This window comes from Suillus clintonianus (genome assembly GCF_016758775.1).
Source record: "Suillus clintonianus strain FC179 chromosome Unknown DEU56scaffold_35, whole genome shotgun sequence".
Classification (NCBI taxonomy): domain Eukaryota; kingdom Fungi; phylum Basidiomycota; class Agaricomycetes; order Boletales; family Suillaceae; genus Suillus; species Suillus clintonianus.
Genome location: NW_024539259.1, coordinates 142,814 through 159,546, shown reverse-complemented (window position 1 = coordinate 159,546; position 16,733 = coordinate 142,814). Strand labels below are relative to the sequence as shown.

Sequence of the window (16,733 nt, the reverse complement as noted above, 5' to 3'; positions counted from 1 at the left end):
CGAACGCAGAACTCGCCAGGGGCAAAAGGAAGAGCCAGGAGGTTCATATTATCCTGTGCGATCACTTATGTGTCTTTTGACTTTGATTTAGTGTCCACAGACTCTGCAGCTTATTTTTCCTCATCACACCCAGAAGTTAAATTCAGCGCCAACATATTGCGTTGGATCAAGCACCGCTACCAGCAGTGACCCTAATGCCCCTTCCGACGGCGGCTGGAGCCCTCTGGAGCCGCCTTGATCGCCAGAAGCTTGGCATCAGTATGGCAAGTATGGTATGGCGTTCCTGTTAGCTGCCATTCATTGACTCCTCCGAACAAGTGATCACCGTGACATTACCGCACAGGAACCTACCGACAGGGACGATCCTAGTCGCTCTAGCCTCTATTTACCTGTGCTGGGCTTACTAAATGGCCGGGCATCGCATTGTACTAGTAGGTTGTATAAATCCTTCCTTTGTTCCGATCTGACTCCCCCAGCCTCTCTCTCTCTTACCAGGCCTGACGAGAGACAGAAAATGAAGCACAACAAAATATTCACGGCTATAGTTGCCCTTGGCGTGGCTCGAGGCTCGCTCGCTCAGAGTACGACATGGTTCGTATAGTTTCGACCCTGCACCTTGATGGCTCTTTACTAAATTTTTCCAGGTGCGGAAAGAACTTCATGCCAAATCAGTCTGTCGTACCCCCTGGCGGACAGTTTGTCTTGCCCACGCAGAGTGCTGAACCGCTTCTGTCATTCCGCTGTGCCCCTGTCTTCCGCCCATACCTCGAGGAGGATGCGAAGAGTGCGGCTTTTGTAGTGGATACCCCGATTGTTTACGACTGGGTTTCCGGTGCTGAGCGCCTCTCACTCCCTTCCGGCTCTGGCTCTTCTGGCGGCTCCAGTGACATGGGAAGTCTCTGTGTGACAATTAGCGTGGGCTCCGTCCACACCACCGCAAACGTTGCTTTGAACTCCACTGGCATTCAAATCCCCATAGATATCAGCGATCTTAAGGCTCGGAAGACCGCGTACGATGTCAGCTGCTCTGCTACGTATTCTGCCCCTTCGTCTTCGAAGTCCCAGTCTGCAAACGAGCAGACATTCCACACTCGCACATCCCTTTTGTATCTTCCTGATACAGATGCTTCCGTCACGAAGACAGACTTGCGCACCGGTGCACTGTGGGTCCGGCCTCTAAGCGGTGCTGGTGCATTTGCGCCCTTCATCCCTCAAGGATTCTACGTAAATTTCGACCTGCATCTCGCCTCAAATTTGTCTATAATCGATCAGTTGAAAGCCGATGGGTTCGTCTTACATCATTATTACCTCTTAAGCAATCGCTCATCTTGTCCAGGTTTAACACGGTATGTTTTGCGATGTTTGAATATGTTCCGTGCTGAGCTTCTATTCCGTAGCTTCACCCAATTCCTCCTTATGATAACCTTGCTATTTTCCAACAAGTCATTGAAAAGACCATCAGTGCCGGCATGTACATCGTTTATGATATGCGATCGTATGTCAGACTCTGTCACCTCATCTTATCATCATTGATGTCTTTCTATTCAGGACCTACCAAAACCTGACCGCTGTTGCTCAACAAGTGAACACCTACGTCTCGATTCCTAACCTACTGAACTGGGAGACCGCACACGAGCCCGATGGCAACTCTGATCCCCATAGTGCGGCGCAGGCAGCGTATGACTTAATATACCAAATGGATGGATATCATCCTATCTCTATTGTTCTGAATTGCCAAGACTACAACTTCTCGCCTTACGTCAAGGGAGCGGATATCGTTCTGCAGGTGAGCCACTCATTTCATTTTCATCACGCGTTTCTAATGCCTGGTGTAGGACGCTTATCCCATTGGTATCAATGCCACATGGTCTCCTGTGTGGCACACAGAGTGTACTCCGGACTTCGGTCACTGCGGTTGCGACAACTGCCAGGGGTACATGTGGGATGTGAGGGCCCGCGTGCAGACCTACAAAGACAGACTCAACATCTTGGGATATGACCGCACCAAGTCTGTGTGGACAACGCCACAGGCCATCGGCAGTGGCGCGTAAGTTCCCGTGAATCGTCAATACGACTTCTGTACTCACACCAATTACAGGTACTGGAACACGACTCCCACTGGCCAGCAATGGGCTGCCATGGAATTTACTTCCTTCACTCATGGTGCTCTAGGTAAGTTTGTACTAATGCTGCGCGTATGAATAAAACTGACTTCCACTACCTAGGTTCCAAGTCCTTCCAATACCCAACCACAACCGGCAATATTGAGACGATCGAGGGGACAGCGACTAATCTCAACGTTCTCATCACAGACGTCGTTCAGCCCTTCATCGTCGACCCGACCGCCACATATGCCAACTACGACTACCAAGATGTGGATATCGGTGTCTGGTACAACGGTACTGCATACTTGCTCATCGTTGCCAACTTGGGCAACGCGCAGGTCCTTGTTCCATGGAAGGAGACTGGGGTGCCGATCACCTCCAACGCGACGACGCAGCTACAGCGAATATTCTCTGTTAGCCAGAACACAAACATCACTGGTCTGAGGTTCCTACCTGGAGGTATTGGTATTTACACTGCGACGCCTTGATCATAAGGAAACTACGATCCCGTTCATGATAAATATGACGACTATCGCATATGCGTCAACTTTCGTGAAGTTGTGTGGTCCTCTGAAGGCACTTTTCCAGGGCAGACTACACTTTATGATATGCGAAGAACTGTATGAATGAGTCTACTACCAATAATGCATCTGCGAGACATATCCATAATCTTTCAACTGCGCGGCAGATTGAACAGTTAGTAGATTGGCATGGAAGCAATCCGTCTACTCAAGCAACACGCTATGGCATTTCAGATTCGAGTACAGGTAGATTTACGGAGAATGCTGCATACTGATATTCCAATGACCTTTGTTGGTGCTGATGCAGTCGCTGTTAACCAGAATTTGCAGTCGCTGTTAACCAGAATTGCAGTCAGTTGAGTCCCTTAGAGAAGGGCGCTAAAACTTACGCTAAACAGACCGGGCGCTCAGTCGAGAAAATCCTCCTCGGTCAGAATGCGACCACTGAGCATCTTTCCAAGGTGAGTCGGCGAATACCCCATGCCTTTTCTCCTCATTCCGAACAACTCCTTCAGTGAAGGAAGCTGGGATCGCTTGAACGAGCACGATGCTCTCGCTGAAGGGCGATTCTCCTCGCGTATGAACCCGTCGCTGTCCACTATCAAATCGTCCCCCAAATCCGGTGCATTGAGCCCTAAAAAGCCGCAAGCGCGGAGATACATCTCTTGGTTGGAAAAATAGAGTTGGCCAGCGAAAAGGTTAAGCTGGCAAATCAGTGGTTTCAATGGTGCCAACTGTGGGGTCGAAGGAACACAGTAGAGGCGAAGGTCATCGCATGCCTGCATCGTTTTTGTGGTGCGAGGAGTATAGATGCACAGCTGAACTACATTGCTTCTGCGGATGACAGGTAGCAGTATGTTCGCTTCGTTCGGGCTCAAGACCACCAGCAGTGGGGAGCGCCCAACATTGCTGGATACAACCCAATTCACTGGTCGCAGATAATCATCCGCTTTTTGAACGGAGAGATTCCCCACCGTACGGGCGAAGTCAAAAGTGACTAAAACATTTTGTGCCCACTGATTGCGCTCATGAAATACAGCGGCAGTGCCGACAAGGCTGGACAGCGCTTGAATGAACGCAGAGGACCCAGTAGGAATTCGGCCGGTCTCCACGAATCGACAGACGTCTGCATGCAAAACATGAGTTGCAGGTTCGACCCTGGGTGGTCTTTCCACTCGACGCTCTCTCTCTACCTCGTGAAGTACCTCCCTTTCTTGTTCCTCATCCATATTTCTTGCCGATGCCGATAGGAATCCGAGTTCTTCGCACTTTCTTTGAATGTCTGGATCGAAAAATCCGAATAGTTGTGAGGAACTACTTGGTGCATACATATCCTCCAACGAACGCTCCTCAGGCTGCAACCATGTGGTCTTCAGAGTAGAAATCGAAGTAGGGGTACGTGAGAATTTAGCCCATGCGGAGTGTCGTGTATTGAAATCCGATCCCTGTTGAACCCAGTGTGATGCACGCATTTGAATGTCACGACATGTTTCGAGCATTGTCCAGTGTAGGATATCTGCCACATCGACATTGTTGATGTCAACTTTCTGGGTCGCCGAACGAATGCTCCGGTCAACATCAGTTGGAGCGAAGAACATTACTGAGTGCCCATTGCCCAACTTCCGCATTCGCATACATCCTGCGTCATTGATGATTATCAAACCTGATTCGCATGAACTCTGAATTCACGAACCTTGCGTTAGGCGGTCTTTCGTGACTTTGGGGCCAAGTGTGACAGCAGCTCGGAAGCCGGAAGGCAGCTTGACATCCGTTCCTCTAGTGTGCGCGTCATCTAGATATATCACACACTGGTCAAGCTGCTGGGCAAAGGGAGATGACACGAGAGGCTCTACTGTCCCATCCCGGCTGACAACAACAATTTCATCGTCGTCATTCACGAAAACCGCAGCTTGGGCGTCGTGCTTGACTCGAAGCCATGTTTCAGCCAATTCCTGATTTCTCAATTCCAGCATCTGCGCACCCACGTCAAGGAGCACGCGGATCTCGGGGGTTTGCGCGACAAGGGCATCGATGAAATCCTGCACCTTTTGGCCGGGTGGTATGCATGTGTAGCAATTGTTCTCCGGGCGCAGAAGAAATGATAGGACTCGGGCATTTGTGCTGCGCTGGTAATCAAGGTCATGCTGCACGATCGAGCTTGGCAGTAGATAACGATTGTCGTTGGTACCGGAAAAGCCAGTCGTAAAATGTCTCTTCTCTTGAGCGAGATCCCATCCGGAGCAGGTGAGCTTACTCGGGAATGCCTTCGCTTCCTTGGGGAAAACCACTCGAGACAAGTAGAAATCTATGACTGCCTTGTTGAATCCGAAGAGTTTCTGAAGGTCGCGGAGCTGCTCTGGTGATTTTGTGTTGATTCCGCTAAGGCGCCGGAGGCTTTCTGGGACGGACTGAAGTCCAAGCACCCATGATTCATACTCGAGGGTGGGATTATCCTGCTTCAACAGGAGCTCGAAGCACAACATGAGCTGCTGGAGCGTGAGACCTGCATAGTAGTATGACAGGCACGTGAGGGTGACAGCAACGTCTGGATGGCCAAACTCTGCCCGCAGTGAGGGCATATCTTTGGCGCGGAATGGAACGGCTAACATCGTTCGCTTTGGGTCGAGGCCATAGTCCACGCGCCAGCGACGTTCTTTGAGGGCGTACACCAAAATGTCATATGCCAGCAGTCCTCGCAAGACTAGAAGGCCGGGCCAGATGGTGGTGTGTCTGTAGCGATCCTCCACTAAATTGATACTGTCGTTGGAAATCTTCTCATTTGTGATGAACTGACGGACAGCTTGCTTCACTGGTAGAGATGCTTGGTCGAAGCTTAGGTTTTCGAGTCCGCCACAGGTGATATCTTGTGCGATCCATTCGACCAATTTTTCACCTGCTGTTGGGTGCAGAATGCGAATGAAGGGGAATGCTCCGTGCTCGTGAGTAGATTGAGAGGGAAAATCACTCATGAGCTGAGCGGCATGCTTTGCGACAAGACTCAGCACTTGTTGTGTGGTCGTCCACCGTTCTGGATGACCTTGAAGCGACCTTTGGAGACCCATAGTGTACACCAGCTGAAAGCGGACGTGCAGGATTTCATCGCTTTCGTCTAGGATGTCGCGTGTATGATTGTCGAGCCACAACTGAGCCTGTAACATGTCTCGAGCAGTGCTGTTCAAGTTCTTTTGAGGGGACAGCTGGCGATCAACAGCCATCAACTGGAATGATAGGATATGGTCCGGTTGCACAACCAAAATGCCCTTGGCGTCCATGCATTCTTGCATCAAGTCACGATACATCTTCACCTGCAATGAGTTGATAGAGGAAGTGCGGGAGAATGGGATATAGAAAATTCGCCTCTGCGCAAGGCCACTCAATCGTTCAACCAGGAGTTGGAACATTTGAGTAGACAATGACTTCAACACAATGACTCGAACCAGCTTTTGGCCATCAGAAAGTGCGGCTGCTGCAAGGGGAACGATCACATAAGATTTGCCTTCGCCCATGTTCAGCTGGAGAGAAGTATTTCGTCCCGTGGATGGCGACATCATCTCCAGCGCAACCTTCACTTGGACAGGCCGTGCCAGGAACTGACTTTCAATCTGAGGGCATTGTTATCAGTAACCATTAACGATTGATTTTTTTTTACAGCGTACCTGTATTAAGAGCCAGTCAGGGTACAGCTCAGGATCAAATCCCTCGCATTCTTCGTTGTCCAATTCCTTGAAGAATTCGACCCAGCTTTTACGAGCGGCAAGGACCAACAGCCTTCGCGAGCGCTGCAGTTGGAGAAGTGTCTGGGACATCTGGACGAGAGTCACATGCCATGCCCTTCCCAAACAATTTCCGGATACGGATGCCATCTGAGCGAAAAGAAAGTTCGGTGTAACTCGGGGCCACAGTCCAGCGTTGGACAATGCGTTCTCGGCGGCAGAAGCAGGGGAGAGGGCGTGAACGATAGTGGCGAGTGAATCTTGGAATCTCTGGCTATGCAGAGAATGGTGCTCAAGCAGTACTTCCATAGTGTACGCCGTGGGATCTGGCAGGGTAACGAGCTTTTCTTCACAGAGAATTGATCTGCTGTGGTCCAAATCATTAGCATAGTTCTGGTGGAAGTTATTGCTTCCTCGGGCGCGAAAATCGTCGATCAGCTGTTGCAACCTCGTTGTGACTTCGGAACCTGGAGATGTCAAATCTCTTCGAGTGGAATTGGGCAGAACTTGGGAAGACCTGAGCGTGTGTATAACAGGTGGATTCCTATCAAAAAGATACTGGGCACCAACAGATGAGATTGGTAAAGCAACATTCCCGAGATTTGAATCAGGAATGTATTGCGAGGGTAGTTTCGAAGGAGATTGAGGAGCGTAGAATTGGTTGAGGGTCACTTGCTGGACATCTAAGTGCTCCTTCAAACAATGGTTTGCCCAACAACTACGAAACACTGGACGCAGCTTCCTCAGCAGTTCACCCATATTGAAGCGGCTTGCTTGCAGGTCATTAGGCATCGGAGGGTCTTCGCATGGCCAAGCGCTCCGAACTTTGCTGAGAATGACTCCCTTCTCAGAACCACATGCATTATCAAAAGCTGACCGACGACGCTTTCGTAAAGCCTTTTTACGCTCCCCGGGCATTGCAGCTAGACCACTCTCTGGACTGCTTTCATAAGCTATCGCACACGAATTGATGAGACTATCCAATCTCGCATCGGTAAGCATAAAGCCATCAGAGATGTCATAGAAGGCGAGCTCTGGCAGGCGATGTAGGTTGCGAATTTGAGGGACTGTGGCGAAGGCTAAGAGTGTCGGGATGAGTGCGTACGTGTCCAATGAGCCGTATGATACTGAAGCCAGGGTGAACACCAGCTGAAATTTGTCATTCTCCGTAGCACTACGACAGCGGTCGTACGCAGAAAGGAAGACATCGGGAAAAGCCGGCTGAAGCCAGTCTTTGGAGTACCGTAAGCTGAGGGCCCTGGAAACACCCCGAACCTTTTTCCACTGAGTCAACAAACTGAGTAAATTTCGTTGCACCGGAAGTCTACTCGGCCACTGGTGTACCATGAAGGCTGTGTTGAAGGCCCTCTCTTCCGCATGTTTATCAGGGACCTCGCGTGGTGGATATATGCAATCTGTGTTGCGGGACGGAAATGCTAAAGAATACTGATCGGGATAGACCGCCGAGGCGCAAATGGATGCGCGCTCAAGAAGGTGATCGGTGGATGATGGGAGATCAAAGGTAAGCTGAAGTTTTGCAGCCCCTTCTGAGAAATTTGATAGCCGCCTGCCATAGTCCATGATCGATTTTGCTACTAGATGAAAATCATAGTGCTGTGAAAGGGGCGCAAGGGACGACCACGACACTGTCTGCATCTTTCGGAGATGACTGGGATACCAGACGCGCTTGGCTGACAGTGAACTGATCTGACGCAAAAGGTCTGTGTCACGAATGCGGAGCTTCATGAAAGACTGGCAAGCTGCAGAATGCAAAAGATGCAATGCCTCCTCTGTTCCTGTTCGACCCGTCAGGGGATCAGGGAGACAGCCGCTGGTAATAGCGTGGAGGAGCGCTTGATAGAGCTTGCTGGTCAGACCTACATTCCCAGTGAGACAGCGTAGGTCTACATCAGCCCTGTACAAGTGGTACGCCACTCGGGGGCCTTCGGGAGCGATGGTTACCCGGACGTGATGACCATGAGCGGAATGTGAGATGCAACCGTCTGGGATGATGACAGTGCGCGGATGCTCGTCTGCAATTTGCGACTTCGGACGCAAGACAAGCTGGTTGATTAATCCCAACATCGTTCCAGTCGACTGAATGGTGTCGACGACCATGTTGCGCATGTTGCGAGACTGCAATTCTCCATCCTCGTCGACGAAAAATTCAAGACCGTATCGAGGTAAGTCAACCTTCAGCGAGGAGAAAGTACCCCCTGGTGCTTCATTATATGTGACCACGATGTAGCGGGTATCCTCCAGCGGACGCAACCTCTTGGAGATCATGCCCCACGTTCGACTACGTATGTCAATGAGGATGGCACTGCTAGCCCTCTCCATTGTGGAGGGGCCCGAATCAGAAAATCGCAAGAGCCAATTTTCAGGGGAAGTCTTCCACGCATTTTCTGCTGGCCGAATCTCGATTTCGCTCATGTCCAGGTTGAGCCAATGAGTATGGCTTTCTATCAAGGTTGTTGGTAGGTCATCGACAAATTTTTTGTGTGGAATGAGTTGAAGAATAGGCGAGCCTCGGTCAATATGCTTGACACGGATGATGAGATCATGTGAGTTGCGAAGAGCGAAAGACACCTATATTAAGATATTATTTTAACTACTCGGTGATGACAACTTGAACGAGTACTAACCTGATGGTCACAGAAATTCGTCCGTGTCGAATAATCCATTCCGGGAATATCAGCAGGGACGACATCAAAAACTCGCTGTAGTTGACAGTCAGCATATGCGAAGAGAGTTGCAACTCGTAAAGACTGACATTACCGAACATTGATCGGTATGTGGGATGTTGCACTATCATTGACGGGAGCCTACCCAGCTTTATCCCGTCGACACGCAAGCTCCCGCTGACCAGATTGAAGTGCACAACTTGCGGTAATTGAGTGCACGAAGGCGCGGTGTGTGACACAAGCCAACGAGATTTTGAAGCCGGTAATGCCTTCCAAGGACTCCCCGGTCTGTAGCTGCACCACACCTCCGCGACTGCACAATCAAGACCCTCCCTATGAAGCTCTGCATATTGGCGAACAGCAGCTTCTAATCTGAGACAGCATCTTTTATCTCGCTCGAGCAGCAGCTTGGAATGTTGGGTAAGTTCGCCCAGTTCGCTTGGAGTGTTGTCATTTATCATGACGCCACAGTATGCAAACGTCTTGATGTCATTATTCGACGTCAGGAGCAGTGAAGCATCTCCATCAACATCGAAGGTGCTACGACAGGTGACTGCCATATCACGAACGCGTCCTTGTAATTCCTGATTGACCGTCGCGTCTGAGTCGTTGCTGGCTTGCATTTTTGTCCATAGCTGTATCAGCAAGGTGAAGGTCGTAGCTCGTATCCTTCGAAGTAGTGAATGTCCGCGATTTTTGATACTCTCTACCTGAGTCGAGGACAAGATACGGCACACAAGCATGATGATAGTGCTTATCGTGACACCTTCCAACCAATTTTCTTCAATTGTGGCCGCCAAAATCTCCAGCTCTCCAAGTAGCGTACTAAGGAAGGGCATGTTATTCAGCTCCTCGTGCCACAGAAGGCCCTCGTTAGATGAAAGTGGGCCAACTTGTGAAATGGCCTGTGTTAAGAGCAGATGGACTTCCTCCCGTCGAAAATTGAGTGTCCTTGCACGAAGTTCACGTAGTATATTCATCCATTGCAATCGCGGTCCACTCCGCAGGGATCCGAATGCGATATATTCGTGAATGGTCATGTCCTTGTGACAATCAGCCTGGTTGGCTATGACCTCGTTCGACGAATGGGACGTTTCCGCAACGTATTGCTGCAAGCCATGATAGGGTCCCTTGGGAAGAATAAAAGTGCACAACTTCCTAAAATCGTACTGCAATAGGACTACTTTGGCCGCCCAGGCATTTGTGGCTGTATCGAAGGGCCGAAATACGAGGCCGTTGTTGACACATACACTGTCTTCTATTGTGGGAATGTGATTGCGACTGTAATGGGAGTTGCTGAAGGGTTTGGCATCCGAAGCCAAAGTCAGCCTCTGCCTTGGATGGCACTTGCGGTATCTCTGTAGGGCGCTATATTTCGGCAGTGTCATGAAGGGATGAGTGGGCAAAATCTTCTCTGGAGTGCAGATGTCGACGAGGACATGCAATGTCATACATCTCCACATGTCGAAGGCTGTGGGGCACACCAGCTCAAACACAACCGCGATTGCCTCTTTCTCGTTGGCTGGTAGCGGCCACTCGTGAACTGCGATAGACATGGACTGCATCTCTTGCTCCAGTTGACACTTTTGACAGCTTTTCTTGTCATGGTGCTCATTGCCGCGGAAGTTGGTGGTGTATTCATGCGATAAGGTTACTGCCTGCACATTTAGGCCAGCGTACCGCCGATTGAGAGTCGAGAGCTCAATCAACTTCTTCTCCCGCTCTATCTGAGCATGCGTCTCGATGAGGAGTTTCAAATTCTGCAACTTTGAAGACTCGTGAAAATACCGCACGGAGAATGAGTTGCTATCGGTCATGGACAAAAACACCGACGGATACCTGGAAGCACAATGACGAGCTTGAAGGTAGGCATTTAACTCTTGTAGACGATCGAGAGCTGAAGGTTTGCGAAATAAAAGACACTCCCAAAGGGTCGATGGAATTTCGGGGGGATATTCTGCCAGGAGTGGTATTTGTCTGACGACGATCTTATCGATGGCTACCCAGAGCTCGAAAAGTGTGAGAAGCATGATCGACAAATTCTCTGGGTTTCCACGGTAAGATTTCAGCGCTCTCGAGGAGTACGCAGAGGCGCACGCCTCAATCGAGACGCATGCAGAATCGATATGCTGAAGCGACACACGCGCTACCCAGTCATCAATCCCTGATCTAATGGCAGTCTCGAAGTCTGCGAGGGCAAGAGCTGGTTCTGCAGCATGAGCGGCTACAAGGAAACTCGCACCGGCGTCGAGGAAGTTCTCGATTGTGCCACGCACGTTGGAGTAGGGGGTCCTAGGGCAGGGGTAGAGCAGAAGACCCCATACGGACGATTCCGAGAGCTTAGTCAGCCAGGTTAGGATAGAGCAGCACAGCATGTCAGTAGCATCATCATTCGAGCACAGACAACCACGAGACGACGGCACCACTCCATCGTGGTGAACAGAGCGAGTTCGAACCAACCCAATTTCGCATCTAGTCCTAGCTCTCGCAATAGTCTTAGCTCGCAGCCTTGATCTAGCGTTACCGAATCAGAAATTCGAAAAAACTTCAATTTAAAACAGCTAACCAAACATTCACAGAAAACGCAGTTTATTACGTGCACCGCACCACAACAGACCACAAGTATTACAAAAGAAGGGCTGTATCTACTCAACCCTTTTTACGTGGACATCTGATGCCTAGCACAGATAGCCTAAGACCCAGAACAGCAAAAGGGAAAGCGGTGACCAACACCCGCTCAAAAACAAACTGGTCAAATTGGTCAACGACAACGACCACAGCTTCCTCCCCATTAGACACCCCAGAACGCTTTAGCAGCTCATCGCTTAGCAGCATCGAAGACGACGACGATCGCAACAACATCCCCTTCCCAGAACTAAACGTCCCAAACCTAGACCTCCAACTACCAACGCTCAGATACCAACCGCTAACTCGCCACGTAAAAACAGAACCGCTCAAACCCACCCCCCCAGCACCAGATTACGACTTAGCCAAATTCTTCGCACTATCACAGCCCAAACTCATAATGCCTACGGAAACCCCGCAAATCTTTCATGGAGACGGGCGCGCATCCGAGAACCCAGCCGACTTCGTAAAATCCTTCAACCGCGCAATGAGGCAACAAGCAGTAGCAACAAGCAGCGACAAATTAGACGCCTTCGGCGACTATTTGAGAACTAGTTCACAAGCGGAAATATGGTTTAAAGCTCTCAGCTCCACAGATAAGGCTACGTGGACTGCGTTTGCAGCAGCATTCGAGAAACGCTGGCCACCAATCGTCATTGCGGAAAAGACGAAGGCAGAGTACGAGAGGGACTTATTAGACCACGTGCTGCAAAGCGCAGACGTAGGAAAGAAGACCACGCTCTATGACAGAGAGTGCTGGACACACGTCGCTTGGGCAGCGAACACACTCCAATTCGCCACCAACGCAGGCATCGAGCAAGGTACATCAATGATCTGGCAAGTCCGCAGCAAGTTACCAGACATCGTGAAAGATTTGCTCAAGGATGAAGAATACAAGAATTGGTCAGAGTTCACGAAAGCGGTGACGGAGTTGAAGGGAAGCAGACTAGCAGAAAAGCAAGAACAGAGCATCAAGCAATCACAGGAACTCAAGGCACTGCGCGCAGACCTAGCTCGTATTCAGCTACGTGCACCACCGCAGAACCCAGTCATAGCTCTTCAAAGCCAATTCAGCAAAATGGCGATCAATCCACCAACCCCATCGCTAACGTCGTCAGCTAACAACACGTATACTCGAGTACCAACCGCAGAGAACCAGCGAAACGCGCAGTCTCCATACATCCGTCAGACAACCCCATCCCAACAGCAAACCATCATTACAGACGACATGAGAACAACAGTCAGACAGCTCGTCGCAGCCATACCCCAACAACCAGATAACCCAAATGGCCAAGCAGTATACGCAAATCAGCTCGCGCAGTGGAATGCGAAATGGGGCGAGAACGCACGCGTTACACACGAGACAGGATATCCTCTCAAGCCAGGCACAGCAGCTATAGGTTCGAGTGAATGTTTTGGCTGTGGAACCCACGGACACAACGGACGCAACTGCCCATTACCAACAAACCACGCAGAACGACTAACACGCAAGGAAGCAGCGTGGCGTGCCATTACGAGCAAAGTCCTAGGAGCATTCAATCGCACTTCGGCGGTACCAATCTCATTAGTAACCAACCATATCCCGCAATACAACACAGCATGGATTGAAGAACTCGCTGAACAAGACGAGGGAAAAGCGGATGGGTCAGCGTAAAGAACCATACTACGCTGACCCAGAGAAAAACGGACCTTCACGCCAGAAGTAGTGTCCTCGCGTGTACGGAGGCATCACGCGAGGACATGGACTCATCCGCACTTCCCAAGCTTCAACCTACATCCATAGTTACTCATGTATCAGCACCACTTGACGCAATCAACACTGTTAACCTGTATTCAGTGGAACACGTCACAATAACTAAGGAGCACTTAGAAGCAAAGGAAGCGGTACCATTCATCCATCAAATCACACTCAACGGACCGAAAGGAGAAGCGGTTAGAGTACGGGCTCTCTTTGATGACGGGGCCATGGTAGCAGCCATGTGTACGTCAATATTCAAAAAAGTCAAACACCGCCTACACAATTGGGGCCCATCAGAAAGGAAGCTAAGAATGGCAAACGGAAGCATTGTCAATTCAGAGGCCAAATGGTCCGGAACAATAGAGATCAACGGCATCAAAGCAAAAGGGGATTTCGAAGTGTTTGATAGCGCAGGTGGATGGGCGTTCTTGTTTGGGAAGCCTTTGTTACAATCATTCAAAGCCGAACACGACTACAAGGCGGACTCAATCAAAATCGCGGACAACGCTAAGACAACAACCATCTACAATCAGATAGCGAACCCACAGGCATTACAACGTGAAGAACATGGCACAAGTCTCGCCCTAGACGTCAAGCAACAAAAAACCCCCAGCAGCGTAAAAGAACCAGTCGAACGTCCAGAACACATACCTATGGGACAGTGGAAGCCAACTACCGTAAACTCGAGACAACGAGAACAACGGAGATCACGCCAAATGTGGAGACGAGTCCAGAAAGCAGAGGACGACCAAGAGGTAGAGCCGAAAAGGAAGGAGAAGGATACAACACATAGTCAAACGCAGGGGAGCGAAAGGCTCCCCTCAAGGGAAGTCGAGCACGATATCTCACACCGCGAGCAGCATGAAGTTGACAATCCCAATCATGCAGCACCGATCCAAGTTCTCATCACCGATCAAAGCCAAGCAGAATATGAAGGAGAACTTATAGGCGAACTCCCAGAACCACAGCCGCAAGAACCCAACATATTCACAAGGCACACATGGCCTGACAACCCAGCAAGGATAGCGAAAATTATATCAGAGATCACGTTTGGAGACGGTTTGGAGACGACATCACAGCAGAAGAGAAAACACAACTAGAAGACTTCGTTCGACGGAACGCAGACGTCTTTGCGCTTTCTCTCAAAGAAGTCAAACCCATCCCTAACGCATTTGTTAACCTCAACGTCCCAGAAGCAGCAACGTTCAATCTACGCACCCATCAAAGACCACTAACCCCAGATCAATCCCGGTTCTTCAGCGCTCGCATCGACGATATGCTAGACGCCGGCATTATCGAACACGCGCCAGCAGAACATGTCAAATGTGCAGCAACCACCGTAATCGCACAGAAAGCTCACGAGGCTACAGGACTACCATGGGAAGAACTCAGACAGCGCATCAATGACCAGTGCAGAACAGCAGGGGAACCACCAGTGTTCGACCTCCCAGAACGAGAAGTAGACGCACCACCACCGGCACAACGAAAAGAAACATCAAGAAAATGGCGCATATGTCAAAATTTCGGGCAACTCAACAAGTTCACCGAAATAGCGCCTATGCCTCAAGGGGACCTCTTAGCGAAACAACAACGACTTAGCGGACATAGGTACGTATCAGTTTTCGACTTCGCATCAGGATTCTACGCTCTTCAGGTCCCAGAACAATGGCGTCCATACCTTGCTTTCTACGTAGAGGGCAGGGGTTATTTCTGGTACAAGAGAATGCCAATGGGGATAACAGGAGCTCCAACAATGTTCTGCGAAGCGGTCGCAATAAGACTTCAAGAATTCTTGGTGAGCTACACTATGGAAATATTCATGGATGACGGAGGTTGCTCGGCAGATACGTTCAACGAAATGATGGAGAAACTCGAGGCTATCTTCAAACGGTTCAAAGAGTGTAACTTCTCAATAGCGCCATCGAAAACACGTCTCATGGTCACCGAAACGGAATTCGCAGGCGCTACAGTAGGACCCACAGGAGTCAAACCCGACTTATCGAAACTCACAGCAATCGTTGATTGGGCGCAGCCAGAAGATGCGTTAAACTTAGTATCGTTCCTTGGACTTACAGGACACTATCGCTCACTAATTAAAGCATACGCCAAGCGCGAAGCGCCGCTTCGAGATCTCCTCAAGAACGTACCCCTTCCAGCGCAGTACAACAAGACTACCTACAAGAGAATCATGAATGCCTACAAACTCGCACCACACTGGAAAGCCGAACACACCCAGGCGTTCCTACACCTCAAAGCAGCAGTCACATCAAGACCCGTAGTACAAGGACCGCGATACGATGGGTCGCCATTTGTCTTAACGACAGACGGATGCGCAGAGGGCTTTGCGGCAGTGTTGTCGCAGAAAATCCGAACACAGACTCCAGATGGACGATGGGTAGAGAAGCTACACCCCATCGGATTCGCTTCGAAGCGAACCTCGTTAGCAGAACAACGGTATAAGTCTTATCTCCTTGAATTCGCTGCATTGAAATTCGCGCTAGATAAATTCTCAAATATTATTTGGGGTTTTCCAGTCGAAATAGAAACTGATTGTAACGCGCTAAAAGATACTCTACTCAACTCTAACCTCACAGCAGCACACGCAAGATGGAGGGAAGGCATCCTATCATATACCATCTCAGACGTCAGACACGTTCCAGGTCGACTTAACGTTGTCGCAGACGGGCTAAGCCGCAAGTGGGAAGGCCAACCACGTACACCGGGAGACGGCAGTGAATGGACCGTAAACGAAGATTGGGAAGCACGCACCGGGCTCATCAACGACGTCATGCACATATCAGAAGTCGACTCCACGATAGACGCACTACGAGTCCGCTTCGCCAACGAACCAATTTTCCAGGAGGTGATAGAAGCCATTCACGGTCTAGATCATCACGAGGACCTCGGCAAACGACGACGCGCGAAGCATCGAGCTTCAGAATATCTAATCAACGAAGGTAAGCTTTGGCGGTTAAAGGGGAGTAACACGACAAGGGCAAGATCGAGGGTAGAATGTGTTACCAAAGAAGAAGCCAAGGAACTAGCTAAGCAAGCCCACTCGGAAGGAGGGGACTGGGGTCGAGACGCGATCAAACTAACACTTTTAGATCGCATCTGTAGCCCGAAGCTAGACGCATCAATTCTGGAAGCAATCAAACACTGCGCTAAGTGCAAGAATTTTGGTCCTACTCACTAGTGCTGCCGTGGTCCGGTCCCGAACCATGGTTCGAACCTGACCAATGGTCAGGTTCGTCCTTGGTTCGGTCCATGGTTCCAAGTTTTGGACGGACCGGACCTGAAAGAGGTCCGCGGTCCACCATCACCTGAACGGTTCGGACATAGGTTCG

At 50.1% G+C, this 16,733-nt stretch overlaps 2 protein-coding genes across 2 annotated transcripts; one reads left to right on the top strand and one right to left on the bottom strand.

Moving 5' to 3' along the window:
* Positions 1-514: 514 nt before the first annotated feature.
* Positions 515-2,593, top strand: DEU56DRAFT_756073 (uncharacterized protein; the record flags this gene model as incomplete). Its single annotated transcript, XM_041349977.1, has 8 exons — positions 515-591; positions 645-1,286; positions 1,337-1,346; positions 1,398-1,495; positions 1,549-1,786; positions 1,836-2,047; positions 2,099-2,172; positions 2,226-2,593. The coding sequence occupies 8 exons, from the start codon at positions 515-517 to the stop codon at positions 2,591-2,593; spliced, it is 1,719 nt and encodes a 572-aa protein (XP_041208476.1).
* Positions 2,594-2,798: 205 nt separating this feature from the next.
* DEU56DRAFT_349997 (uncharacterized protein) lies at positions 2,799-11,535 on the bottom strand. Its single transcript, XM_041345795.1, has 6 exons — positions 9,113-11,535; positions 8,985-9,059; positions 6,283-8,928; positions 4,320-6,228; positions 3,016-4,265; positions 2,799-2,959 (listed from the first exon to the last, which is right to left on the bottom strand). Exons 1-5 carry the CDS (start codon positions 11,396-11,398, stop codon positions 3,034-3,036), a joined length of 8,148 nt encoding a protein of 2,715 aa, XP_041208475.1. The 5' UTR covers positions 11,399-11,535; the 3' UTR covers positions 2,799-2,959; positions 3,016-3,033.
* Positions 11,536-16,733: the final 5,198 nt, after the last annotated feature.

Excerpts from the sequence above, each read along its gene's own strand:
- DEU56DRAFT_349997 (XM_041345795.1), bottom strand. The coding sequence starts at position 11,398 with ATGCTGTGCTGCTCTATCCTAACCTGGCTGACTAAGCTCTCGGAATCG. Across the intron at positions 8,929-8,984 it reads CGAATTTCTGTGACCATCAG|GTGTCTTTCGCTCTTCGCAA; the intron begins GTTAGTACTCGT and ends ATCTTAATATAG. Across the intron at positions 4,266-4,319 it reads GAAAGACCGCCTAACGCAAG|GATGTATGCGAATGCGGAAG; the intron begins GTTCGTGAATTC and ends TCAATGACGCAG.